Source organism: Globicephala melas, chromosome 2 (genome assembly GCF_963455315.2).
Source record: "Globicephala melas chromosome 2, mGloMel1.2, whole genome shotgun sequence".
Lineage (NCBI taxonomy): Eukaryota > Metazoa > Chordata > Mammalia > Artiodactyla > Delphinidae > Globicephala > Globicephala melas.
Genome location: NC_083315.2, coordinates 8116692 through 8143996, shown reverse-complemented (window position 1 = coordinate 8143996; position 27305 = coordinate 8116692). Strand labels below are relative to the sequence as shown.

The 27305-nt window shown below is 50.6% G+C and overlaps 1 protein-coding gene across 9 annotated transcripts in view; it reads right to left on the bottom strand.

The window, feature by feature from the left end:
- FRMD4A (FERM domain containing 4A) overlaps nt 1–27305 on the bottom strand; it is a 640139-nt gene that overhangs the window by 49491 nt on the left and 563343 nt on the right. For all 9 annotated transcript variants that reach the window (XM_060292572.2, XM_060292533.2, XM_060292551.2 and 6 more), the window contains 3 exons: nt 12509–12585; nt 7261–7399; nt 614–755 (listed from right to left, as the gene is read on the bottom strand). In XM_060292572.2, the coding sequence (XP_060148555.1) occupies nt 614–755; nt 7261–7399; nt 12509–12585 (358 nt within the window). The remainder of the gene's footprint in view (nt 1–613; nt 756–7260; nt 7400–12508; nt 12586–27305) is intronic.

The following is a 27305-nucleotide window of genomic DNA, read 5'->3' as shown; positions in this document are numbered from 1 at the left end:
CTCAAAACTGCCCCCCTTCCTGTCACTCCAGCCAATGGCATCCCTCCTCCTGAAGTCCAGCCCCATCTCAAACCTCGGGGCATTTCTGCCCCTCCCAACACCTCAAGACAAATGACTGGCCCAGGTCCCCCACAGAAGCAGACGGCAACCAGATCCCCCGAGTCTCCCTTTCAAAGCGCACTCTGCGACAGGTCTCTCCTTTCCAAACGATCAAGGGTGTTCTGTACTTTGGAAAGCCTCGGGAAGCCCCCCTGGGAGCAGAATGTAGGTCACTCAGCAAGCACCGTGAGCCTGACCTTCAGCCCCTCCTCGCAGAACTCTCCTCGAGTGGCACACGGGCAGCCCGCGGCCGCCCTGCGTCCTTGGAGCCGGCATTCCTGCCGCTCAGCCACCAGCCCTGGGAAGGCTCTGGAGGCCGCTCGAAGGCACTTAGGTGGCCTTCCCACACCGGGAGGTTCTACTGCCGCTTCTCCCCGCCCTTGCTTCCACGCGGTGATACTCTCGGCCGTTTCCTCGGACCCCCGCTGGGCCGCAAACCTTGCTCAGGACGAGAGAGCCAGCGGCTCCGCCCTGCCCCCTCGGAGCGCCCCAGCCCCCGGGGGCCGCCACCCACCTGAGGACAGCAGGCTGCCGCTGCTGCCGCTGATGATCTTGCCCTTGCTGCCCATGCTGGCCAGCTTCGACGTCTTCAGCGTCCCCGTCTCCGTCAGGTCGATGGCGATTTCGCTCAGGCTGCGGGCGGCATGGATCTTCGACTAGAAGGACCACCGTGGGCAGGTTAGACGGGGGCCGCTCCCCTCCGGACAGCATCGCTCGCCCGCCCGCCTGTCTTTCCGAGATCTAGCAAACGGCCTCACGGCCAGCGAACTGCCTCATTTTTCTGTCTGTGTCCCCAGGGCCCATCGCTCATCCCCTCAGGCTTCCCAGGTGGGAGCAGATAAGGCTCCAGAGGTCACACCGCGAGGAATTTTCGAAGCCTGTCATCCCACAGGCTGCATGTACAGGGCTTACAAGTGTGGACTTCCGAGTCAGCTAGGCCTCGGTGGAGTCCTGATTTGGGGAAGGACTTAACCTCAGGAAGCCTCATGACTCGCAAGCATAACACAGGGAAAGCACCACCTACCGCTCAAGGTTTTGTTAGGGTCAAAAGAAGTAAGGCAAGTGAAGGCATCCCTCCACCCCCAGTTCCCTCCCCTCCCCTCCCCCCCGCCTCCTACATAGCTCTCAATGAATAGTAGCAATTTTACTTGCTACTGTGATTTTGTGCTTAAAAGGAGGAAAAAAATAACTTTCAGCTTTGTGAATGATTTAAAGGATGTCTGAAGCAAATTTATGAAGTTCCAGTAAATTCTAAGGTGGTTTAAACTCTTAAATGATTAGCCACGGAGCCGTGAAAACTTAGAGGGTTGGGAAGCGATCACACTGTCAGCCTGCAAGCGCGGTATGTAAGGGCTTCTGCAACAAATGCTCATCTGGACGCTCGGTTCCCACCAAGGGGGCACCTGACACGGTGCTTCGCTTCTATCTTGGTACCTAAACATAGGAGCCGAAGTCTTCAGATTACGGTTAAAAGTCCACTCCATTTATGCTACAAATTAACTGGCCCACTTTGTCGAACGGTAACAGCAAGTTAGAGCAATTAGAAAAGGACTCTGCATTCATGATTACGTTCCTAAAATCAACTGTTTGCAGTGAAGCTTTCTGCTCTAGTTCCCACCTTGGGAGGTAGAGGTGGGTTTGCGTGTGCCCCGCACGTGTTGGACTTTTTTTTTTTTTTTTCCGTTTTCAAGAAATCAATTTGTGACAATGCTTCAGGAAGTGGCTTCCGCTGCACTGCGGACTTTTGGAAAACAACTATAAATCCTAGTATAACCTGTACGTGTGCTGATTTTTTTTTTTTTTTTTTTTGCGGTACGCGGGCCTCTCACTGCTGTGGCCTCTCCCGTTGCGGAGCACAGGCTCCGGACGCGCAGGCTCAGCGGCCATGGCTCACGGGCCCAGCCGCTCCGCGGTATGTGGGATCCTCCCGGACCGGGGCACGAACCCGTGTCCCCTGCATCGGCAGGCGGACTCTCAACCACTGCGCCACCAGGGAAGCCCCATGTTCTGATCTTTCTGTGGCCACTGGTGATTAGGCAGGGGTGCACGCATGGAGCCAGCGGAGGGTCCCAACTGAGGTTTGGATGCGTGTTCACTGGTGTGAGACTAGGTCTGTCCGCCACACAGGAGAAGCCACGGAGGACGGGCACGCAGCGGTCCAGCAGGGTCTGTCTGAACCCAGAGGCCTTGCCCTTCCTCTGGCCTCCGTGTTGATGCCAGAATTGGTGAAAGACCATGACTTCTGACCGCCAAGTACTTTCCTCACGTGAATGAGATGAGAGTCTGAGGGGCAGAGGAAATGCTGAGACTTTCTGCTTGTTTTGTTCACCGGGTCTGACCCATTTTCGTTCTCACCCTCTTCTATCTCACTGGTCCTTCCTTGCCTGATGTCTCCTCTCTGACCTCAACTTCTGTCACTGCATTCAGAACTAGGCTGCCTTCCTGGGGTGAGGGCTTCCTTGCTCATAACACAATCCCAGCTGCCAGCGCCTCGCAGGGTTTTCTGGCTTGTAGCAGAAGGCAGGAGCGCCTCTGCTTCACTTCGACACAGCGTATCAGTTGCATCCACCTGGCTGAGTTTTATCCTCTGAGCAAAGCACAACCCATCGCTTCCTCTCTTTCAACACTGTTCTTCTACCAAGGCCCAGGCTCTACCAACAGAAGCCCACGCTTGCAGTTCTGCAAGAATAACTCATGAAGACACAGACCACTGCAGCCTGGTGAAGGACCTGGGCTCTGAAATCAGAAAGATCTGGACTGAAATCTTGGCGCTTCCCAGAGAATCACAGTTTGACCTTGATTTTCAACCTCTCTGATACTGAGATCCTCGTTTGTCAAATGGAGCTGTTAAAACCCACACCACGGAGGTGTGATATCAGGACGAAATCAGATGCTAGACATCAAGGCCAGTGACACTGGAATAGGAATAGGGTATAAATCAGGGCCTGGCAGGAATTTGCTAGGTGAGGGTCAATGAATGACTCAACTGGAGATTTGGGGGGATCTCATTAATCTCAAGGAAGACCTGTCCCCACCCCACCTCCAGCCCCGCCACACCAATCTCGGAGGCAGGAAACAAAATACAGAAAAAGGACAACAGACACACTTCCCAAGGGAGACTAGATTCTTAGAAGCTTTAGGGAATTACTGGCTTCTCTCTAGAATGGAAATATCACAGTGACTGAACAGATAAGGTGGGGAGAGAGCACTAAGAGATGAATTGATGGCGAGATTCTCTCCCTATAAAGTCAAGTCTTTGTGCCCAAGCAAAAGAGCCTCCAAAGCTTTGGATGTTTTGCTCTGAGGGTCTTGCTGTTCTAAGTATTATTATGGGTATTCTGTAAGCAAGGTTTAAGTGGCCCTGACATGCTTTCACTTGGCTTTTGATCTAGATGGAATGAAGAATAGCAAACTGGATCAGGAAAAAAAAAAAAAAAGATTAAGAAGAAGGAAAGATGTTTGGACTGGGGCCCAACTCAAGTTCTCTATCTGAATTCAGAGGAACAGTAACTCAACAATTTAAGCTCTCAAGTATTTTCCTCCGAACTCTGCAAGATATTCCTTGGCTCTGGGGTACATACGTTGGCAGGATCTAGCTGACAACATTTCTGATCTTTGGGGTCAGCGGATATAATTTACCAAATGTGACTGATGCCAGCACAGCCTCTCATTCTGAATGAGCTGCCAGAAAGGGACCAATACAGCCTCTTTCTGCTCTGTCTTTGGTGATGGAGGGTGGGAGGGCAGGCGGGCCTGTGTGTGTGTGAGAGAGCGAGAGAGAGAGCGAGAGAGCGAGCGAGAGAGACAGAGAGACAGAGAGAGAGAGAGAGAGAGAGAGAGACAGAGAGACAGAGAGACAGAGAGACAGAGAGACAGGTTTTCTAAGTGATTTACACTAGGACCCTGAAAGAAGAAAATGCCCAAGCGCCAGGGGAAGAGCACTAGGCTTCTCAGCTACCCACCCCCGCTGGCTCCAACCACTAGATTGCGCTTGTTTCTGGGGTTCATGAGCACCCCTCGGGAGGCCTGGGCTTTGCTGAAGCACTTCAGAGAAAGGAATGGTTGACACGGCCTGATACAGTAGAGTGTGAAGCAATGGCCAGTATGCCAGCCAACACGGGCTGTTCAGAAATATTTGGAAACACTCCATTCCAGGCCTGCCAGCCATCACTCACCCTGAACCATCCTGCCCACTGGAGATGGGTCACATCACTGTTGTCTGAAGAACATTCCAGAAATGAAAGGTGTTGTAACACTACTCCTAAGGTGAATTTTATCATCTCTGATTTAATTGGGGGGAACTTTTAGAGAATTTAAACTTTACACACAGGTGTCGGCCAGGGAACGGTATGTTGCATTAGTAATGATAATAGTGAGAGATAGCACACATCTCCTAAAGCAACTTCACCAACACTGTGTCACTGGACTGATCAGTGATTCTGGTCAGGAATTTCCTTTGCTGTGCTCTAACTGTGCAAAGCAAACAGGAGCGAGGAAAGACTTGCCCGGGGTCACAGAACCAGAAGGCAGAGTCCTTGGACCTCCCCATGGGGGAACCCGTTCCTCACCAGTCACCGCAGGCTGAGCAACTGATTCCAATAAGAAATACATGGGCGGGATTCCCTGGTGGCGCAGTGGTTGGGAATCTGCCTGCTAATGCAGGGGACACGGGTTCGAGCCCCGGTCTGGGAGGATCCCACATGCCGCGGAGCAACTAGGCCCGTGAGCCACAACTACTGAGCCTGTGCGTCCGGAGCCTGTGCTCCGCAACAAGACGGGCCGCGATAGTCAGAGGCCCGTGCACCACGATGAAGAGTGGCCCCCGCTTGCCAAAACTAGAGAAAGCCCTCGCACAGAAACGAAGACCCAACACAGCAAAAATAAATAAAAATAAATTACCAAACTCCTACCCCCAACATCTTCTTAAAAAAAAAGAAAAGAAATACATGGGCTCCGGGCACTGTGAGTATCCAGAGCTTATCTGGGGCAAATTCTCCTGCTCCTGGGGGTAGGTGCATGTCCTTCAGTCCCCCAGGGGTGGCTGAGCTGAAAGCTCCCTATTGCTGCGAGCATTTGGTCTGGTCTCTTGAGAGATACTTCTTGTTAATAAGTGATCTATGACAGTTACTTTTTGAGGTTTCCTCGTTACATCCATGGGTTGACCTGTAAGCCTGCTGAATAAGGCTTCTCCAGCTGCACAGGAAGACCATCTCTGAGAACAGGGTTGCGGAGCCCTAAGGATGGGCCTCCTGCCTCACCCCACAGATCCTCTAATGTGAAAAGCCAGCAGAGGGAGGAAGAGTTCTAACAGCTAACATACCACCCTTAGGCTGAGACAGGCTTTTTCTCTTCCCCGTTCAAAATCAGTGTGTGTAGTGTCTGCCCGCAAGAGGAATTGGCAGTGGGGTTCAGGAGGGCTGTCAGACTCTCTACCCCTCGTCACGCACTGCCAAACAACACGGAGGACAGAATCAATGGTCTCAGGTTTTGACCTCCAACTCCTGCCACTGGAGGGCAAAACACTGACACCCACCCACTGTCTCAATCTAAAGCATGAGTCAAAAGGTTCTGGCCTCGTTTCTTTGGATCGAATCGGGCCTCAGGTTCCTGTGCCAATGCCCACCATCACCAAGAGTGATGCAGAATACTCTCATTATTCCTGGCAACAAAAATATTCCACCCTGTGCCCATCCACCCCCCGAAAATGACCAAACGGGGGGAGGAAGAAGACTTAGGAGAAAAGAAAATGTGTTATGAAGGAGAACGTGACTCCTACGTGGGAAAGGCTGTGACTGAAACTGAATCATGACTTGAGGGATCGTTTGATTCCTGTCCTATTTTCTTACTGTCTTTCTCTTACCTCCCGCTCAATCCCAACTCTCTCCTCCCAATCCTCCCCCCAAGCCAGGGAAGGAGCAACTCCACTCAGAAGGAATATAAGGCAAAACAGGAAGCCACAGGATCCAAAAGGGCACCAATCCAATAAGTCTTGGGCCCAGAAAGCCCAGGGTCCTGCCACTTCCTCCTCTCTCTAGGACGCACGGGATGGGATAAAACCTCCCCCAGGTGGTGGTCCTGACTAGACCGGGGGCCAAGGTCGATCTCCCTCTGAAGTTCTGTATTCCACTCCCCACCTGTCCCAAGCCAGCAGGAGCCTGAGAAAGATGCAGAGCCCATCTTGATACGGCTCTTCACCTGAGGGGTAATGAATGGGCGTGGCTTGTGCGGGGAAGGCAAGGGAAGCACGGCAGACAAGGCTGGAGGAACAGGGGGCAGAGGGTTGATATGAGCTGTGTGCGAACCAAGGAGACGTCATTTTCCCCACCACCACCACGCCCCGTGTGTGTGTCTGAACTGGGGCTGGGTCAAACCTCCCTTGGAGGATGACTGTTTACTATGGCCTGAGGCTCCAGGTCTACCCTAGGGAAACAGACTTGTTGCCTTTTTTTTTTTTTATTATGTTTCCGGTTTTGCAATTAAGAAATGGAGTTGGCAGTTGGAAAAGCCTGGAGGGTTTTCACAGCAATTATCCTCAACCGGTAGGTGGTGTCTATTAGTTGCAAATGATTCCTTTTTTTTTTTTTTTTTCCCTCAAAAGGAAAACAGGGTTTCCCTGGTGGCGCAGTGGTTGAGAGCCCCGGTCTGGGAGGATCCCACATGCCGCAGAGCGGCTGGGCCCATGAGCCATGGCCGCTGAGCCTGCGCGTCCGGAGCCTGTGCTCCGCAACGGGAGAGGCCACAGCACTGAGAGGCCTGCATACCACAAAAAACCCCCCAAAAAACCCAATATGCCACTTTTTACACACCCAGAAGGACTGCTTACTTCCAGGAGAGATTCCTGAGGTTCAAAAGCACGGGGGAATTCCTCAAGAGGGCCCTATTTGGCTGCAGCAAATGGTCTGAGTGGCTCTGACCGTGGTTGACCAAGTTGCCAAGGACACGTTGTTCTCTTCAAGAGCTGATCTCAGGAGCTGCCTCCTATAGTCCTAAAAGGCCAGTCTCACCTGTGCACATCTCAGAGCAAGGGATGCAGGGCCTCTCCAGCCATCCAACTCCTAATCCCCCAGCTACGAGATCCAGACAACGGCCCTCGTCTGCTCACAGCTCAGTGAAAGGTCTGGTCTTGTCATAGGCCCTCCCAGTCCCAGGAAAGGGACTTACCTTACTCTGCTTTCTGTCCAGATAGAACTGGTGTTGGCTAATGGCCATAGCCCAGATGGACTTGATCAGTGCCGGACACGCGTACCACGTGTGCACTGCGATGCCGCTGTGTCCAAACGTCCTCCTTGTCACTGAAGCCCTGGGAGAGCAAGAATCAGAAGGGTCAGACACGTTTACAACGAGGGCCTAGGATACTCAGTCAACAGCTTTTACCGAGAACCCACTGGGTCCTAAAAGCTCCGGCATAAAGGTGACAGATGAGCACGCGTGCACGCACACACGAAACTGGCTGGCAAAGGCCATCTTTTCATTTTATTCTCTAAATAAACGTTGATTCTATCTAAGGTACAGAATGTGATGATCTGACGTACTGATACACATACACAGTGAAGTGATCACGGCAGTCAAACTAAAGAACATTTCCTCTCCTCACATAGGTACCATCGTGTGTGCATGTGTGTGTGTGTGTGTGTGTGTGATGCAAGCACCTGAAATCCACTCTTAGCCGATTTCCAGTATATAATACAGTGTTATTCACGACAGTCACCAGGCTGTACATTACATCTCTAGGCTTATTCATCCTATAGAACTACCACTTTGTATACCCTTCGACCAGCATCTCTCTCCATTTCCCCTACTTCCGCGTCCCTGGGAACGACTGTTCTACTCTCTGCCTCCGTGACTCTTTTAGATTCCACCTATAAGTAAGATCATGCAGTTCTTGTCTTTCTGTGTCTGCTTTATCTCACTTCATAATACCCTCCAGGTCCATCCATGTCGTCGTAAACGGCAGGATGTTTTTTTTTTTTAAGGTTGAATGATATTCCGTTGTGAATATACACCACAATTTCTTTATGTGTTCATCCATCAGTGGACACTTAGGTTGTTTCCATATCTTGGCTACCGTGAACCATGCTAATCTTTTAATTTACTGGCTCCTTAGGGTTCAGAATTTGGCCAAGCCTCTGCCTTGTCTGGAATAAGACAGGTCATTCTAGGTCACAGGATGGTCTTTTCTGATCTTCAGCTCCTGGCACTGGGCCAAGACAAACTTCAGAGACAGGAAGAGCCTTTGACAATGTCCTTTATTAACCAGGCAAAGCTGCCTACGGTGAAGGACGAGTAAATTCTCTTCTAATTGCCACAGCATCTAAGGCAATCAGAACTGCTTACATTACTCGCACGCAATCTTCCTGGCAAGTTGGTTATCAATTTCAAATATATTCAGAGGGCGGGTGGGGTATAAAGAATCAGGAGAGGAGAGGCAGAAAGAAATGAGCCCGGCCAATGACGACCCACTACCCACGTCCACATACACGTCTGCAGGAGATGTGGAGGACGTAGGCACAGAGCAGAGAGGCAGTCGGACTTTAAACCGAAGGTGGGAAAGAATGGCCCCAACATAATTCATCACATTAATGGAATCAAGGGGAAAAAGAGTTATATGATTATGTTCTCAGTGAAGTATACTTTATAGGATGGGTACATGACTTTGCACGTGAAATCTGAGAATGTGTTGCCATACATGTGTGTGCATGTGCGTGTGCGTGTGTGTGCGTGTGTAGGGCAAGGCGATGGGACAGTGGGGTGAGGTTGGGGGTATCTTATGTGCACATCAGAAGAACAATGTGTGTTCAAGATTGAGCTATCTCATTTAGATGAACCTTGGGGTAGTCAGGACTTGTGAATAATCATATTATTTTCATGGCAAGTTTTCCCTTGAAGGAGATTAGAAGCTGCTCCGATCACCTTCCCCCGGGGGCTCAAGATTTAACAGTAGGTGTTCTCCAGACCCACTTCTAAGGAGGAATTCAAATCTGGTGGTTAGTTAATACTACTGATTCTAAGCAGAGTGTTCTTCTTCCCTTTGGTTATAACTAAAGTTAAGAGAAAATGCCAGCTCGCAAAGGAACACACAATTGAAAATAATGGAAAAGGAGCCGGCAAGAGAGTAAGGAGGAAACCCCCATGGTCTCTGCACGCGTAAAAAGAAACTCATCTGAATGCTCACTCTGGCCTCCATGGCAATGGCTGATCCTGGGAGTAAACTCATTTTTTTTTCTCCCAGAAAAGGTGAATTGGAAAGGAAAAGTAACTTGAAATGTATTTCAGGGGCGGTAGTGAGAGCAGTGCCAGGCTAGGTGTATTTTTCAGGTAAGGTGGGGGAGGGGAGGGAAGAGGCTGGCTGGTCTGGGAGTTCCCAGGAGCACCTAAATCAGATGGTCTCAGAGTGTTTCTCCTGCCCGATTATGAATCTCTCTCTTCTCTACACTGTTTGCTTCAGGCTCTTCCCACCCCACCGACTCCTGCTGCTTCGCCAAGCCCAGAGAACCGCAGAAACAACGCTGGGTATCCATTAGGACACCGGTCCAGGAGAGCAAATCTGGAAGCATCTTCTGGGACAGCCGAGCCATGCCCTGTCCTCGCAGTGTCCCAGGACGTCCATCTTCAGGACACGATTCTGCACCACACTTGCCATCCTGTAACTTTGCTCCTGGCTGCCTTCCTGGTTTGGGGGAGGGGATGACCCCTGAACCATCCCAACACAGTACAGTTGATTAGATGACTCTTCTGTGTTCAAATAAACAAGGCAACAGCAGCAGGACGACATGTTTAACTGGAGCAGGGCCAGGAGGCCGTAGAGGAGTGCTTACTGCAGCGCCAGGCGGGGCTCCAACCCCCCAGGAGACACGGGCTTGGCCACTAAACTAAGTAGCTAACCTGGAACAATCCCCTCTGCCTGCCCTGTTGAGCATTTGGAAAAGGTGCCTTTAAAGGCATTGTCATCCTGGGTCTCCACCGCTGCCATCAAGGAAGCCACGTCTCTGGCCTCTCCTCGTCTCCCCTCTCCTCTCCCTGCGTGTCTCTAGGCTGACGGAGGACTGCTTTCCGAGGGGACGTGCTCACGTTCTGTGCTCAGACAGCCTCTGGCGCCTGCACTTCTCTCTTAGGCCCACCTGCCCGACCTCTGTATCCCCCTGAGGGCCCACCTTGAGCTTTACATCCTTAGCTAAGATTTCTCCTTCTCAAGAAGCCTCCCCAGACCAGCACTTACAGGCTGTGCTATCTGGTGCTTGGTACCCGCTGTCTGTGTACAGCATGGCGGTAAGTCACATAAGCTCTGGAGCCAGACTCCCTGGGCTCATATCCTGTCTTTACCCCTTAACTAGCTTTTTGTAACCTGCAGCCGGTTACTCTGCTTCTTCTGTGCCTGTTTCCCCAGTAGAACAGGAATACTAGTACCTATTTTCTGGGGTTATAGCGAGGACCCAATGAGATAACTGTCCAAGTGTTTAGAACAGGGACTGTGCACAGTAAACAATAAACATCAAGTTCCTTCTTCTGTCTCTCCAATTGTGCTGTAAGTTCTTTCAGGGCTTCCTTCTATACCCCAGGACACGTATCTGTGCCTGGACATAGGAGCTACTCAGCAAATGTGAGACTGACCACTTTCATTTAATAGGCTAAAAGCCCACATGATAGTAACATGAGGTTTGGACTCCTTCCAATATCCCTGGGTCTTGGGAAAGGGAAGGGAATTTAGAATTACATCACGAATAGGACAATAGACCCCGACACAGAAAGAACACGACGAGTACACACACACACACACACACACACACACACACACACACACACACACACACACACACACACACACACACACACACACACCCGCCGCCCACTCACTCAAGGATGCGTCCAAGGTACCTCTGCATTAGCAGAATTCCCAACAGAGCACAGGCCCGGAGAGTCTGTCTCCAGTCCTACGCTCAGCCCCTTAGACCATCCAATCTCCAGTCTTTATTTTGTCAATCATCTGCTTTCTGCATCTGACCCATTGTGGCAACATTCATTCTGGGACATTACTTTCAGCATCTCTTGCCCCCCTGCCTGGCCTGAATCAATGCATTCCTGCTCTGCAGAGACAGGGTCTCTGGATCCTGAGCCCCTTCATCACAGGACCCTGAAAAACGCTGCACAGGCTGTTATACTGCCAACGCTCTCTATCATCACCTGACGAGACACGAGTCTCTAAGACGTTCTCCGCCTGCCTGCTGCACGGTAACCATGGGGTGTCGGGGGGAGTTCTCACCCTACACGGGAGTTCTGTTTCAAGCAGATTACGTGGCCAGGCAAACGGCACAGCAGTCCTCCTGGGTTATCACTGACCGCAGGAACGGACATCACCGCACAAGCCTCACCCTCTGATGGGGCAAAATCTTATTCTCACGCTGAGAGCTTTCTGGGAGGCACCTCAGCTTGTCTGAGCGCCCAGAAGCCATGTGTGTGAGGAACTGATGCCAAAACCCCTCTTTCCCGAACCAGGGCTGGGGTATGGACAGCACCCAACATCCACATCTACTCCTCCACAGGGCCTGATCTTTTCACTGTCTTCCCAGGGCTACCTTCTTGTTCTAAGTCTGCTTTTGGACCTATTGAAAGCGATTTATTCTCGAGCATTAGGTCTGTTTTTAGGGAATTTTGCTGCCGCTTCTGGGCTGCCTGTAACTCTAGGACTAGCAGACAAAGGGAGGAAAAGCCACGGTGCACGCTGCCCCGAGAACCTTCCACGCAGGGCTTGCTGCCTTCCAAAATGGGACCCTATTGTTTGGCATTGGACTTGGAGAGCATTGACTTTGACATGAGCGCTCCCTGGGATACAATGTGAGGTGGAGAGAAAAAGTCTTGTATTTCTTTCACATCTACCCACCACGGCGAACACCCTAAAATTACAGCTCACGGAATGAAACGACTTAGCACAACTCTTTCAGCTGTAGGTTCCTTCTGTGCTCACTCTTCAACCTGAAACGTTCTCAGAAGCTCTGACAAGCCATCCTTCAGGCTCTTCTCTGGCAAAAACTTTCTAGAAGGACTCAGACCACGGCTCACTTTAATTTGGGGATGGTTCTGAAGTGCTACAAATCTTTCCTAAAATGCCCTGGCTTGTAAGACAATTCCACACGTCCGAGCAAGTAATACGTGTAGCCAGATGAGATGACCGTGGAACTGCTAATTTCACACACACGCGCGCACACACACACACACACACACAAACCCACTGTATTTCCCAACACATAGAACCAAACAAAGCTCTACTGTCTTATTTGAACTCTATTCTCCCAATCAACCGCCCTCTTCCTCCCCCCGCAAATGAACATGAACAGTGACAGCACAGAAACAGTAATGTAAGTAACATGCCGGCGAGGCCACACGCTCCCAGAAGAAAAGGGCTTGTCTAGCTTACCTGCGTGGGTCATGAACTTCCACAGAAAACTTCTTCTCTCTGAAATACAGGTTTTCCAACTGCCTCCATTGGAATATCTGGACAGAAAACAATGCAGTTCAAGTTCAGGAGTGGGCGGGTCACGGCTGTAGTCCTCCGTCTGCCGCTGAGCTTACAGCTCGCAGTTTCCTTATCAAAGCTCAAACAGTACAGTTGTTTGCACCTCCCGTGCCTCTTGCTCGACACACACACACACACACACACACACACACACACACACACACGCACACGCACACGCTGCTCTTCAGTTCAAAACCCCAGCAATGTGGCCGTGGATTTTCCTGCAGGCTTCTCAACGGGAACAAAACAAGTTCTTTTCAAGTGGTTCCCCGGCTCTGCTTGGCCTTTGTTGAATTCTCCAAGACAGTTCCCAGCTCTGCAGACTTTTCCCTCCAAGGAGAGGGGGAGGTGGGGGGAGAGGAGGGCGGGCTGACGCAGGGAGGGAGCAGTAGCCATCTGCCTGCGGTGCTGAACCGAGCTTCCTGCCTCCAGTGCCGAACTGGGAAGGCGGTCACATTCCCAGCCTCCCCTCGGGACTCTACTTCCTGCCCATGAATGTGTAAGAGCCCAACTCGCCCTGGTGATCTGGGGCGGCTGGGGAAGCTTCCCCGAGAAGGGCGGGGGGCGGCTAGCACTCTATTTGGGGGCAGGCAACTCAAGATAATAATGTGAGCCCGTCAAGCCCGGCTTCTTTCTGCAGCACAAAGAATGCCAGGAGTCCGGGACGCGCTGCACCCCGGAGCTCGCTGCGCTCAGGGAGGCAGAGAGTGAAATGAAGGCAGTTCTGAACAGTGGGAGCTAAACAGAGTTCCTGGCACTGCCTGATGGGCCCCTCTGGCCCTGGTGGACATTCCTCCTGGGACGAGGGAGCCTGTTAACTAAGAGGTTTGGGAGTAATCAAGGCTGCAGCATTACTCTGGAAGGGGGTCCTTTCATTGGATGAAAAAGGAAGTTACTTAAACTCTCCGAGAAATGTCAGAAGAGGTTCAAGTTATGCCCGTAACATTCATATTTATATTTGATGCGTACTGTAGCCCCTTCTGTAGACTGAGAATTTTGAGTTTATTGAGCCCAAAGAAGGGTCAGAGTTTCATCCTGGGAGAGGCTGATTCCTCCCCTGATCCCCCCTTTCTTCACCCACTCAGTTAAGGCAAACGCTTTTTAGGGTCTCATCCTAGACCCGGCATCCTCTCAGCTGGGGCCCCTGACTCTCTCTGATCTGCTCACATTTTCTCCTTCAAGATGACAATTTCTGTGTCCCATCCACCCGGCCCTGCTCTACCCAGGACACGGCTCCTCGGGGCTTGGCCAGAGGACTTCACCCCTTTGTCGAACTGGGCTGGAATAAAAACGGTTTCTAGAATGGCTGCATGCTTCTCACAACCTGCTCTGCAGAATCTTACAATTATTTTGTCTGACTAATAGGGAGGAGGACATGGTTTTTTTCTGATTCCAGAGCTACCTCTTTTGTTCCCAGCTCAGAGTACATTTTGATCTGAAGTCCAAGGAAAACTGTACTTCTTTTTCTCCTTTCAGGTCAGTTCCAAGGAAAGCAAGTCCTACATGAGCTCAGATAGCCTTGTGTCAGATCACAGATGAAATGCCACCTGTGTAGTCGGTTACTTGAGTCCCAGGTCTGAGTCTTATGCCCTTATCTGATGCTCTGCTCTGCTAAATCCCTCAGTGAAATGTGAAAATTTCCTCTCTGACCCCCCTATTGTTAGATATATACAGATGGTTCACCTGAACTTAGCTACAGACACAAAAGCACTGGAACTCACAGCTCCTTAACTTATAACCTGGAAGTAGTACACAGAACAACGTGGCCAGACACATGCTCTGGACTCTGCATCCATTTGAATCCTGACTCCCCTATATCCAAACTGTGTGACCTTAGGCAAGTGACACCATTTCCTTTAGCCTCAGTTTTCCCATCCGTAAAATGGCAATAATGCTCCTCTAAGGTAGAGGCAACAGATCCTGGGCATGGTACCTGTACAAAGTAAATGCTCAGTGAACTCAGATCTCAGTGCAATTCCTAGTTGTTCTTACCTCTCCCAAATCCTGGCGAATAAAGGAGATTAACTCCAGAACAACTGAAATAATTCTTAAGTTTTTTTTTTGTTTTTTAAACTCAAGCCCTGTTGTCAGGGTTTAAGACAATAAAGGTTGATGATCTGTATCCTGGAAATCTTCAAGGAAGTGTACAGACTTAGTGCCCTGACCCCCACACCCCCTTTCCTCTGAAGAGAGGGGTGAGCGGTAGATGGCTCGTCCCTGAGCCAGACCCGCAGCCCCTGTGCTGCACCCACCTGCCCAGGTAAGGCAGAGACCTGGCCAGGACCCGCTTCACAGGTGTGTGACCTGAGGGGCCTGTGCTCAGTTTTAACGTTCTGCTGTCTCCATCTTGAAATTCTCAATAAGACTGATCAACGGGCCCTGCATTTTCATTCTGTCCCGGTCCTGCAGATTATGTCACTGGTCCTGATCGGTGCTAATGCCATGGGCACTGTCCTGGGCTGGGCAGCACTTGGGGGAAGGTGCATCTGATGGGCAGACCTCCACAAGCTTTCTCTTTGTGGGTGTGCTTGTGAGCACCTCTCTTGGGCCTTGGGTTGGAAGCCCCACCCCCCCCCCGGTGAAAAACCCCAAAGCCCAACACTCAGGGGGTTGGTTCCCTGGCAACTCCTCCCTCCCCGACTTTTTGCAAAACAGAATACACGCCGGGGGGCTTCCCCGGAAATGCTCCCCCATGCTGCTGGTGTGGAGAGCCTCAAGTCTGCCAAGGGCGAAACAAACCCATGTGGTCTCTGCTGTGGCCCTTCCGCCTGCTGCCACCGCCCAGATCCCTGCTCTCGGCACTGAACCCTGACGGCCTGGCTCCTGGCATCTCCCCAGGAGGATGTACTGTCTGTAGACATTTCCAGCAGGGGGTAGAGCAGTGGCTTTGCCTCATGTTTGCTCTAGGCAGGGATCTTTTTTTTTTTTTTTTCCCCAAATGAACTATTGGGAAGGGAGGGAGGGAAGGAAGGCAGTTTTCCAGGACAGGAAGGTCCCAGGAACCCAAAAGGAGGTGCTCATGAGGGAACAATGGCCTTGTCCTTTGCCCCCCACTTAGGGGAGACAGGAGGTGCTGGGGAACAGGGGGAAGAAGGCAGCTGGATGTCCCCATGCACCAAGCTGGGCTGATGGTGGGCACAGGGACCCTACCTACCAAACTCTCCCCTCTGACGCTGACAAGCAGATATGGAGCAGACGCCTGACCGGACCTCCCTTTATGATCCGGGTACACTGGGCTCCGATGTGCTGCTCTGGGGACGGCCCCTGATCGTCTGTGTCACTTCGGGGGAGCCTCCCGGGCTCAGTACAGCCATCATAACCCGGCCACCAGCTAAAGACACCCCATAAAGACTCACCGGACACACAATGATGGTTACAACTGGGCTAGAGCCCTTAGGATTTTGCCTAATTTCTATGGCCAGTTCTGCCCAAGGAGGTACCTAAAAGCTTAAACACACAGTCTAGCAGTAATCAAAGGGCTTATTAATACCTATGAAAAAGGCCTTTCTCATGCACTTCATCTGGGCATCTTTAAAAAGCAGATGTCTCGGGCTTCCCTGGTGGTGCAGTGGTTGAGAGTCCGCCTGCCGATGCAGGGGACACAGGTTCGTGCCCCGGTCCGGGAGGATCCCACATGCCGCGGAGCGGCTGGGCCCGTGAGCCACGGCCACTGAGCCTGTGCGCCCGGAGCCTGTGCTCCGCAATGGGAGAGGCCACAGCAGTGAGAGGCCCGCGTACCGCAAAAAAAAAAAAAAGTCTCTTCTTTGATCTTTTAGTATCCTCCCCCAAGAAGACCAAGTGGGAAATTTTCTTTTTGGGGAAAACGACGCCCAGAGAAATTAGAGGAAAATGCCTAAGGCCACACAGCAAGTCAGTGAAGGAACCAGAAATAGGAATCAAGGGCACCTGGCCCATTACTCTAACCTCTAACTATGCTCCTTTCCCCATAGGTCCCCCAGTTAGTGGGAACAGCTCTTACTCACTAAAGGATGGTTAACTTTATGAGTGGAATGATTTTTACAAACAAGCAGCAATGTGACTCTAGGTAGGAAGTACAAAGCCACATCTTTTCTGTCCTACACACTGGATTTTCTTTCCTTTACAGGCTGTAACAGATAATACGTATCACTCCTTTCTTGTCTTAGAGACCTGGGTTCTTCTGGTTTTCCATACAGAGATGCCTCAGTACCCGTAGCTTTCCATCAGGGACTGACAAACAACAAGAATCATGATTAAGAACAGCCTTAATAACTTGGCCTTGCCTGGAAAACAGAAACAGAGAGAAACCATCCAGAAGCGGTTTCGAGAGCGCGCCTGTCGCCACGGTTGGGACCATGGCTGGTCCTGGACGTGGATTCGTGGCTTCTGACCCAGATGTGTGATTCCCAAGCGATCACAGGCCCTCCACTTCCCCTTTCCGGTCCCTGATGTCATAACGTATAAAAGACGAGATGGGAGATATTTATCCATGGAAAGCAGACAAGACTGGCTAATAAATAGAGCCTTTGAGCCCTGAGTGCAGCAGGACGCACTAAAAACACTTAATGAGCAGGGCCAGGTTACTGGATCCTATTAGCTGGTCTGCCAGATTCCCACATCCTGTGTACGCTGAAGGTCAGGGCCAAGGAGGACTCATGTCCTGTTCTTTCTGAGCGGGTGAGGGCACAGCGGGGACAGGCAGAGGGGCCTTGGATCCCTGACACTTCCTCCACAGCCAGTGTTTACTGGGCGCTAGCACAGCACGTGGGGCGATGGGTGAGCTCTCGGAGCGAGGCGGAAATAAAGGCTTGAGAGGAAGCCCGCTCTAGTGGCTCTGATTCTTGACCAGGACTTGGGGGAGCCTCGTCTTCCTCCTGTCTCTGAGGCTGAGTCACCAAGCCTCTTAATGACCCCTCTCTGAGTAACTTCCTGCTGCTTCTAGAGGGACCATTATACTGAATCCTGGCGGCCATCTGGCCAGTCCCCACCTCCCACAGGTAAAGCAAGCCCGGGGTGGGGGGCGGAGGTTAAATAAGTAGCTGGTGCCGGGCCCCCTCTTGGGACTTCTGTCCTGGGCTCTTTCTAACACACCAGGAGGACCCGACGATGAACAAGAACAGAGTTGTTTCGAGCCGATGTTTAAGGGATCACTTCTCCAAAGGCTCTTGGCTGTCTGCCTTCCAAACACTAGCAAGGAGTTCTCTTGTAAGACGAATCGGACTCACAGCCAGGAATAACCTCCGAACTCAGGATGAAACACACCAACTAAAAAAACCCACTTCCTGATTTCATTTCTGCTCTGTTCACCCTCTGGAAGTAGGGCTGTCACTCACTCATCTCCAGGTGGATTTATGCAATTCAGCAAATAAAAATGAACTGCCACACATCGTGAGGGATACAGGACAAAAGGAATCACTCAACCCCAACAGGATGGACTTGAATTAAAATGGGAGCACAACACAGAAACCCCAAGCCTGCACGGTCAGAGAATTTTATCAGGTGTCCCCTGATGAGGCTTTACGGTCACGCAAGAACTAGTTCTAGGGAACAACAGAGGCGGCGCTGTTTTTAGTGGGTTAACAGCATATGTCAGAGGTTTTTATATCGGTTGCCTGGATATTCAATACATTTTACCTTACGCTCAAAAAAGAGAGAAACAAGGCCCTGGGGGTTTAGGTAACAACCAATCCCCATTCCTCTTCCAAATATTCAAGTTGTGACGTCTACTTTGCATAAACCTATGCTAATAGGACAGAGGAAGGGCATGACGCCTCACATATGTTTATATGTGTAAGGCGCCTACAACCTAGTTGGGAGGATGCGACATACACAGAGCAGACTGTATCCATGATATAGGAACTAACTTCATGATGGAGTTTAAAACCATCTCTGGTTTCTGTATCAGGCTTTTAAAACTCCAGGGAGGCACCCCACCAGCTTATGAAGATAGGTCTCGTGCTTCTGTTTCAGAATCAATATTCATGACCATCGCTGAGAGTCTCCTGGGTTTCGGTTCATCGTTTTTGGGGATGAGAACCCTGACTTGGAAATCAGGAGGCCTCGGTGATAGTCCTGACTTTGTAAGTCGCTCTTTACCTTGGCTTCCTTTTCCGCAAAAGGAGGGGCATGTGTGTGGGCATTCCTGCATCCTAAGCACGGGTTGAAGGTCAGCATTGTAAATCCTTGGAATGCCACCCTGCTACTCTTTGGAATTTAAAAATAAAGTAGCTTGTGTTAAACATTTCCTACTTATCGGAGACAATACAGAATACCGTTGTCCCAGGGTATCCTCAGGAGCTTGGTTCCAGAACCTTCCTCGAATACTGAAATCTGAGGATGCGCAAGTTCCTTATGTAAAACGGAGTGGTGTTTGCATATACCCCACACGCATCCCCCCCGTACACTTTAAATCATCCCTAGGTCACTTACAACACCAAACGCAATGTAAATGCTATGTAAACAGTTGCTGGCACGCAGCAAATTCAAGTTTTGCGTTTTGGAACTTTCTGGAATTTAAAAATTATTTCTGAATATTTTCGATTTGCAGTTGGTTGAATCCACAGATGTGGAACCCGCAGATAAAGGAGCAGACTGTTCTCCTGACTAAAAGCATGGTTTTCCAAGTCACATGGTCTACCGCTTACTGGCTGTGTATCCTTGGCAATGAAATTTCTCTGTGTCTTTCTTTTCTCGTCTTCGCAATACAACTCCAAACAACGCCAGTTTTACTTTCATAGGGCTGCTGTATTGATGAACTCATACATACGAAGTGCTTCAAGTGGAGCCCAGTATGTAGTTAGCACTCAAGTCAGCCATCATTCACACGCTACTCTACACGTAAAAGAGTTCGGATTCCTTTGAACACGTAGCCCGAAGTACAGGTTTGTGCATTTTTTTTTTTTTTTTAAAGATGGCTAATATGGTTCCATGGGCATTTTAAAAAATGGTTTTTGTTCCTTGGGTTTTTCACGATGCAAGTGTAAGCCTAACCCAGCTTCTTCATCCACTGGAGTTGGTGTTTGACGTATTCTCTTCGGATTCTTTGCTTCCAATCCTTATCCGGTCAATTCCTGGGTCCACCACACCTTTGACCAGAGTCAGTGTGGACCACTTTCCTGCTATGACGTTTTTTGGCCACTCGCCTTGTGGGAACTTAGTGCCCTGACAAGGGATCAAACCAGTGCCCCCTGTGGTGGAAGCGCGGAGTCCTAACCACTGGACCACCAGGGAATTTCCCCTGCTGTGACTTTTAATCTCGCAACCTTCACCCTGAGAGCAAAGTACTCTCCTATGATACAGCTCAGCAGTGCACTGAATGGGCCAGACTGGGATCCAAAGCAGAGCCTCCAAGACAGGCAATCCACGTCCAAAGATTATTAGCTCACAAAGTGATCCTAACACTGTCCTCAGGACCTGCGTTGAAGGAGGGCTCCCTGGCTTCCATTTTCTTCCAAGAGGGCCACATAACCCAGCAAAGAAAACAATAGCTAATTTTTCTGCACAGCCAGACCTAATGGAATCAAGATGTTCTTCCGGCCGGCTGCCTACACCTCAGTGTCAGACCACAGGAGCTCTCAATTGATTGGTTAACTCCGTGACAGATGCCCAGAGCGCTGGGCCTTGACCCTTTAATGGATGGCCTCTTTTTAACCCATCAAAAACCTTTTAGCTTCCTTTGGCTTCAGAGTTGTTACTAGGGGAAGACAGAGGGAAAGAAGACCACAGATATTTAACAGGCCTACGGAGAAAACAGGCCATTTTATTTGTCCCCAGTGGATGCAATTTCCTTTTAATTTTCTCCCTAGGGGGGTATCTCTCTCTATCATTTTCTTGTGTGTATTTTGGCTTTTCTCTGGGAAGGACCTGACCATAAAGCTTTGGCAAATGTAAAATCTTTCAAGAGAAGCTGAAAGTGTTTTTCCTTTCTTATCCTTGGCCTCCTGATGGAATTTCTTCCCTCCTCCGTGTGCCTCCGGGGGTTGGATGCGGGTTAGTATCCAAAGGGAGAAGCTGGCCAGGGATGCACGTTACCTGAGTTCAGCTTTGGTTTTTCTCGCAATGAGCATGGTGGCCCAGTTTGGTGTGGCTTCACTTCTCTGGGCTCCAGCCTTCCCTTAAAAAAAAAAACTTCAAGGCTAATCACACCTGTGAAGACTTCAGTGACTGGGATGCTTCAGAGAAGGAATTAATCTGAGAAGCAGTTGGTCCGTCTCGGGTGGGGAATTATGATGGGCCATTCCACTTGCAATGGCAAAGATCTCTTCTTGGATTGCTCGAAGGGTTTTTGTTTTGACTACTTTGGAGGACTTTGGGGAAACCTGTATTTTTCTATATTTTTTTGGGGGGGGAGAGGAGTTGGCAGTTATCAGTTGTCTTACACCTGGTGGCCCTGCCCAGAGGTGCGGCATCACAGTGAGACCCTGATGGGGGCTGGCTGAATCCGTGAGAGATGGGGTAGAAAGCGGAAGAATGGGTTGGCAATGAGCTCTACATAAATAAAGGTAAACAATCATAACGAAACCCCTGCTTAATCAAGCTTAAAAAAAAAAAGAAATGACAATACTCTTACACTGTGTTATCTGGGAAACAGAAGTCAAAAAAAAATTAGTCAACTAGCAAGGGCTCTACGGGAACAATTATTTAAGAGCAGCTTGTGTGCTTTAAACTACCCAGTGCTTCCAGGGTTGGCTCATCCTCCTGGGGAGGGGAAGGCCTTGCAGATCCTGGTTGCTGTGGGTACCAGGAGAGGGGCAGACCACTGCTGCGGAGACAGCAGGTGTGAACTCCAGGCTCTCCTGGTTGGAAAGTGTCTCAGGGGGTGTGGAGGACGGAGAGGCACGGGGCCAGGGCCGGGAGGCTTGCTTTGCGAGCCACACTGCTGCTGAGACCACGTGCGCTCTAGCCGGCTGCTCTGTGATGGTGGCCGCAGCCAGCAGGGGCAGGGAGGCCGGTGTCAAGCCGCCATCTCTGCAGCTGGCACCCTGGTTGACTTCGGTCATCTCTCTCTCGGGTTCCTCTTACTAAGCAGTTCTGTATCTGCTCCACAATTTAGCCTTCCCAGAAAGAAGAAACATGAGGGGATGTTTTCTTAGAGATAAGGACAGAAATTCTAGAATTTCTGTCTTCCCAGGAGGACTGCTCCTATTTCAAGCTCTGCCCTTGTTCCATTTTCCTAGAGGAATCCTGAAGTGGGCAGGCCAACGTGGGGAAGTGTGAATTGGGGGGAGAAGGGGTGGGGGCAGAGGAGGAACTGGATACTTCCCAGCAGCCTGCCCTAAACCACTTTCCTTTCATGACTGCTGTCCCCATCCCCCACCCCTCCGACTTAACAGCCCTAACCTGGGCTACTTTTCCCAGAGATTCACGTACTACCCTCTGCCGAGCAATTCGCATCCTGTGTCACAAACGTCCTTTTTACTCAGTTATCTTTCCTATCTGACTCTAGGCTTGTTGAGGGTATTTTCCTGGCACCTAGCACAATGCCTGGGGCATATTAGACATTCAGTAATTGTTGAGTGAATAAGTGGATGAACGAAAAGCTCTTTGAGGTAGGGATTATGGAAACCAAAGTTCAGAGAGGTTAAGTTACTTTCTCCAAGTCACACAGATGATAAATGGTGGGAGATGGTATTTGAACCCCTAGGTGCTCAAAATTCAGGTAACTTCCGTGCCATGAGGAACCACCAGCCCCTGAACCTGCACATCTTGTTAATACCTTTCTAAACTGCACAGGCTATGGCAACAGGGAAGTGGCAGTGAGGCCAGCCCAAGAGCTGCAACCCAGGAACCGCAGCCCTTCCTTCTTCTGGTAGTTCTGTCCGAATTCAACTCTCCTCCAAAGTGAATGGGGGAAGTTACGGTCTCCAGGAGCTCAGGGGCTCGCGCTGAAATCCTAGTACAGACCTGGAGTGACTCTGCATGCCCATTCTGCTGAGAAACTGCCTCGACTGGCTTAGGGCTCTTTGACAGGCATGATCGGAGCAGGACCCTCCTGGTAGAGTCCCCCCAGCCCTACCTGCAGGCGCTGGGAGTGAGAGCTTGACACCGTTCTGGCTGTGCTAGGGTTTAGTATTAAATAGGTTAACACTTCGGAAGGATCAGTTCAGCCCGGGTTTCCCCTCTGAACCGTGCTCATTAAAAAAAAAAAAAAAAATCTCACAGAGCTCCGTCAGTATCGTATGGCTCAGCAGAAACAAGCCGAGATTCCCTGAGACAAAGCAAAGGTTACTGGATGCAACAAGCAGGGTTTCTCAGCCTAACATTTCCTGCTTCTAAGTAAGAAAAGGCGTCCAGATGAACTAGAATAGTGCAATGGTCTGTGTCCTCCTGCAGTTCATTTTCCACATATAGTTACTAGTAGCAATTTGGGTACTTCCTCTCCAAGAGACAAAAAATAAAATCAAGAGACAGTCTAGATGGATTGGTAGGGAAATTTTATGCTTTCCCCCCCTCAATCAACAAATCTAAGCCGTAAGACGCTCTCATGCCTCCCTCCTCCCTCCCCTTCTTTACAGACGTCTGGCCTTTCACGTGGAGCTTTCTTCAACCTTCCTTACAGGAGCTACACTATCCCATCTCTGAGGCCACTACACACATATACAGGGAGATGACCTCAAAATTAGTGGGAGCTTCCAACAAGCGAGTAGATATTCTGCTCTGCTGCTTTTGCTCATTTAACCAGTATTTATCATCCACCACGGGTCAGGCACTGCACTGCCAGCAGGCGTGCGCTAGAGAAGAAACAGAAGCCTCTGCACGTTTTTGGGAGGGGACAGGGGGGCAAATAAGAGAACTGGACAGCGAGGAAGTCAGAGGGTAGCAGGTGCTGGGGAGGCTAGGACAGGGGCTGTCACTGTTTATCAAGCGGTCGGGGAGCCTTCACTGACGTGACAGCTGAGTGGACACCAGAAGGAAACTGGGGCAGAGCCGTACACTCACGTGAGGGAACACAAGAAGTGCAAAAACCCAAAGCACCATTTGTGTGTGTGTCTGTGTGGCGTGTGTGCTTGCTATGTTAGTGCAGAAAACGCTGACGTTACCAGGGAATGATGGAATCTTATTTAGCCTTAAAGAGGAATGAAGGTCTGATTCATGCCACAACGTGGATGAACCTTGAATACATTATTCTAAATCGAAGAAGCCGAGCACAAAAGGCCACAAATTCCATGATTCCATTTACACTAAATGTCTGGAATAGGCAAGACCAGAGAGGAAAGTAGGTGCGTGGGGCTTGGGGAGAAGTGGGGAGTAGTCAAGAGCTCCCTTGAGGCCTTTCCACTGTTTTGACTGGTAAAAATCCTCCTCTGCATTAACCATAAATCAGAAGATGCTCTTTGGTTAAAACGCAGTAAAACTAACTACTTAAAAGGAGCCAGCAGTCCAGGCTAAAGCCCCCTAACCCCAGGGCTGCCCCTTCTCCATAAGCAGCCCCCCACTGCCCCGGTCGCATGGTCCTCCTATAGACCTCTCCTCCCGGGTCCCCTGGGGTGGGCTCTGTTGGAGCCAACTGACCGCTTTGGGCTGTCATGGCCGAGGCACCTCTGGGGGCGGGGGGTGTTCTCCACCACCACCATGTGAGCAACCTGGCCAGGGACCGGGTTTCAGATGGTTTTTCAACCCTCACAGCTCCAAGCATCAGCTCAATATGTATCAGTAAAGATATCTACGTGTGCACGCCCGTGCATGGGCCATTCACTCAGCTGTGGTTCCTGACCCTTGTTACAGACAGGGCTGGGGGCTGGTTTATGGTCCGGGAGGCCTGGAGAGACGGGCATCTGGAACTCCCCTGGCTCTTTGACCTCCTAGTAAAAGGCCAGAACAGGGGCACCCATCACAAGGAGGCTGGGTCTGCTCTGGGTCCACCCACGGACCACCCTCAGTGCCAGTGTACGCTTTCCAGGAAGGTTCTCAGGATTGGCGAGGAATCTTTCAAATCCCCATGAAGCATCAGAAACACCTGTTGCGAATGCCAGAAGGACCTGGGTGCCGGGATCTCTGGGGTTGCCCCAGTTCTTAACTCAGCACAGTTGGTCAGGAGTTATGCCATCGGTGGGTGATGCCACCACTGCAGAGCCAGAGCCACAGGATATGATGGTGACGTACTGGCCGCGACTTCACGGTGATCAATCTCATTAAAGTGAGCAGTGAGCAGACCACCCAGTAAGACAGGCAAGAACCAAACAAACAAAAGGGCCAAGAGCCCATTTCACGGGTCACCACCCTGGTTCGAGAGGCCACCATGTGCCCTGGTTTGCTTGGGGCAGCCCGGGTTTGCCTGACGCTGGGGTGTCATCATTAACCAGTGCCCTCTTCCATTCTCAAGTGTCCTGGTTTGGATATTAAAACCCTATGGTCACAAAAATAAATATAGTCTATGATTCCAGTTATGTGAGATCCCTAGAGGAATCAAATCCATAGAGAGGGAAGTAGAATGCTGGTTGCCAGGCGCTAAGGCTGGGGAATCATTGTTTCACGGAGACAGCTTCAGTTTTGCACAAAGAAAACGTTCTGGAGATGGGTTGCACAACAGTGGGAATGTACCTAAGACTTAACCACTTACCAGTGGTTCCAATGGTAAATTTTACGTTATGCATACTTTCACAATTAGACTTTTTTTTTTTTTACATTTAAAAAGCATTACTGTTTACGTGACTCTGAAACCTCTCACCCTCCATTGGGGTATGAAGTGTTTAGCAAGGTGGAAACTGAGGGAGAATTTGAGAGGGAGAGAGGTGTGCTGTCAGCTTCCCAGAGCCAGAGGGGGGGACTTGAAGGATGCCTTCTGCAAACCGAGTGAGAAAAGGTTCGCTAAGGTCGCCTGCAGAGCTTGACAGGTGTCTCCTGAAGTTAAGGGCCACCTAAGACTGCCCCTGGCTCCTGTTGACATCTAAGTCACGAGAAGTGGGCTGCTAGCTGCCCTCAGAGGAGCTGACGGGGAGAGAGAGGCAGTCCAGCTGCGAGAGGGGGCAGGATTTACCTTTAGACCAAGTTTGGAATTTTGGTTGTTATCAAGGACCGGACACTCATTTCTTAATAAAATTAACTTTGCTGCTTAAAGTGACTGCATGACTCTGTATTACCTGGGAGTGATCAGAGAAGTTACGGGCTGTCTGCGTTTCCATCTAGGGAAGAACGCTTTTAAAAGAACAGTGGGAGATACAAGAAATGGGCCTTTTTGAGTCCCAGGTGGTCGATGTTCTTGTTAACCTGGCCAAGTCTTTGGTTTTTAGGCCAGAGAAAACCCATCAACGCTTAAGCTACTACTGGCCCAGGGCTCACTGGAGTGGGCGAGGATACTGGAGGCGCCTCTACTCAGGACTGGGATCCAGCAACAGTGCTGGGTTTTGATTTGAATCTTCAGATTGCACCCAGGGTCGATGGGGCGCCCCAAGGAGCGGGAGTCTGTTTCTGCGAGTTATTTAGAAGCTCGTCAGTCTCAAGGCGGGTGCTGGCCTGGCTGACTGGGTGTTTATTTGCATGTGATAAATACAGACTGTTGAGTTTGACCCCTACCCTCCCCCCAGTCAACGTGGCTGTTCATATGGCCATCCTAGGGCTGTCCACACGAGGACGAGCCCCGGGACACCTCACACCCCACACAAGCGACAGAGGCCTCAGCTGGGGGGGCGGGGCTGGAAACTATTTTTGTTTTTGTTTTTGTTTTTTTGCGGTACGCAGGCCTCTCACTGCTGTGGCCGCTCCCGTTGCGGAGCACAGGCTCCGGACGCGCAGGCTCAGCGGCCATGGCTCACGGGCCCAGCCGCTCCGCGGCACGTGGGATCTTCCCAGACCAGGGCATGAACCCGTGTCCCCTGCAACGGCAGGCGGACTCTCAGCCACTGTGCCACCACGGAAGGCCCTGGAAACTATTTTTGGTTGTCTGCTCAGATCTAGCTGCCACTTTGGCTGACGTGAACAACAGTCAAAGACAGACAGGGATTTACCCACTTAGAAACTCGCATTTGCTCCCTCTACCATTTTCTTCTGGGAAAGTGTTGCTTTTCACTCTTCCTTTTAGGAAGGACTCCCTTCTGGCTTTACAATGAGCTTGCCCCTTGCTTCATTCCCCTCCCCTGTTTCTCCTTTCCTGCTTCTCTCAACCTCAAGATTCCCCAGCACCTGTATCATTGCCTTGCTGATGAGGAAACAGACCTAGCGATGCGACTCAGCTTGCAGACCTGGAGCTAAAACTGAGGGGTCTTGACCACCAGGCCAGATATCTTCCCACCAGATAGAACAGTAGGAGGTGGGCACAGGAACAGAGCATCCAAAGGGTGATGCCAGTCTGGAGATGAACCCTTGCAAGCAGAGAACATTTGGGTGAATTCTTCAGAGTATAGTGTACCCCCTCTAAGAGCTACCTCCAAACATGTCAGCCCAGGAGAGAGCTGGACCTGCCTCTTAAAGGGAAAAATGCATTTCTCTCCTCTCGTACCTCCCCAGAGAAATGACTCTCACGTTATAGCTTCTAAGGATTATCCACCTGGATGGAGACATGCTTCTATTTTCTGCTCACAGGCATCATTTTCGAAAGGGCCAGTCTGACACCAGCACGAGTATTATGGAGACAGTTTCAACAAGGATACAAGCTGGTGTCCTTGGAGGGCTGGCTTACTCAGAACCAGGCTTGGAAACGGCCTCCAGAAGAACCTGTGGGAACCAAGGGACCCTGGGTTCCCAGATCCAGTGACCAAGGAAAAAAATCAATCCTCTTAACAAA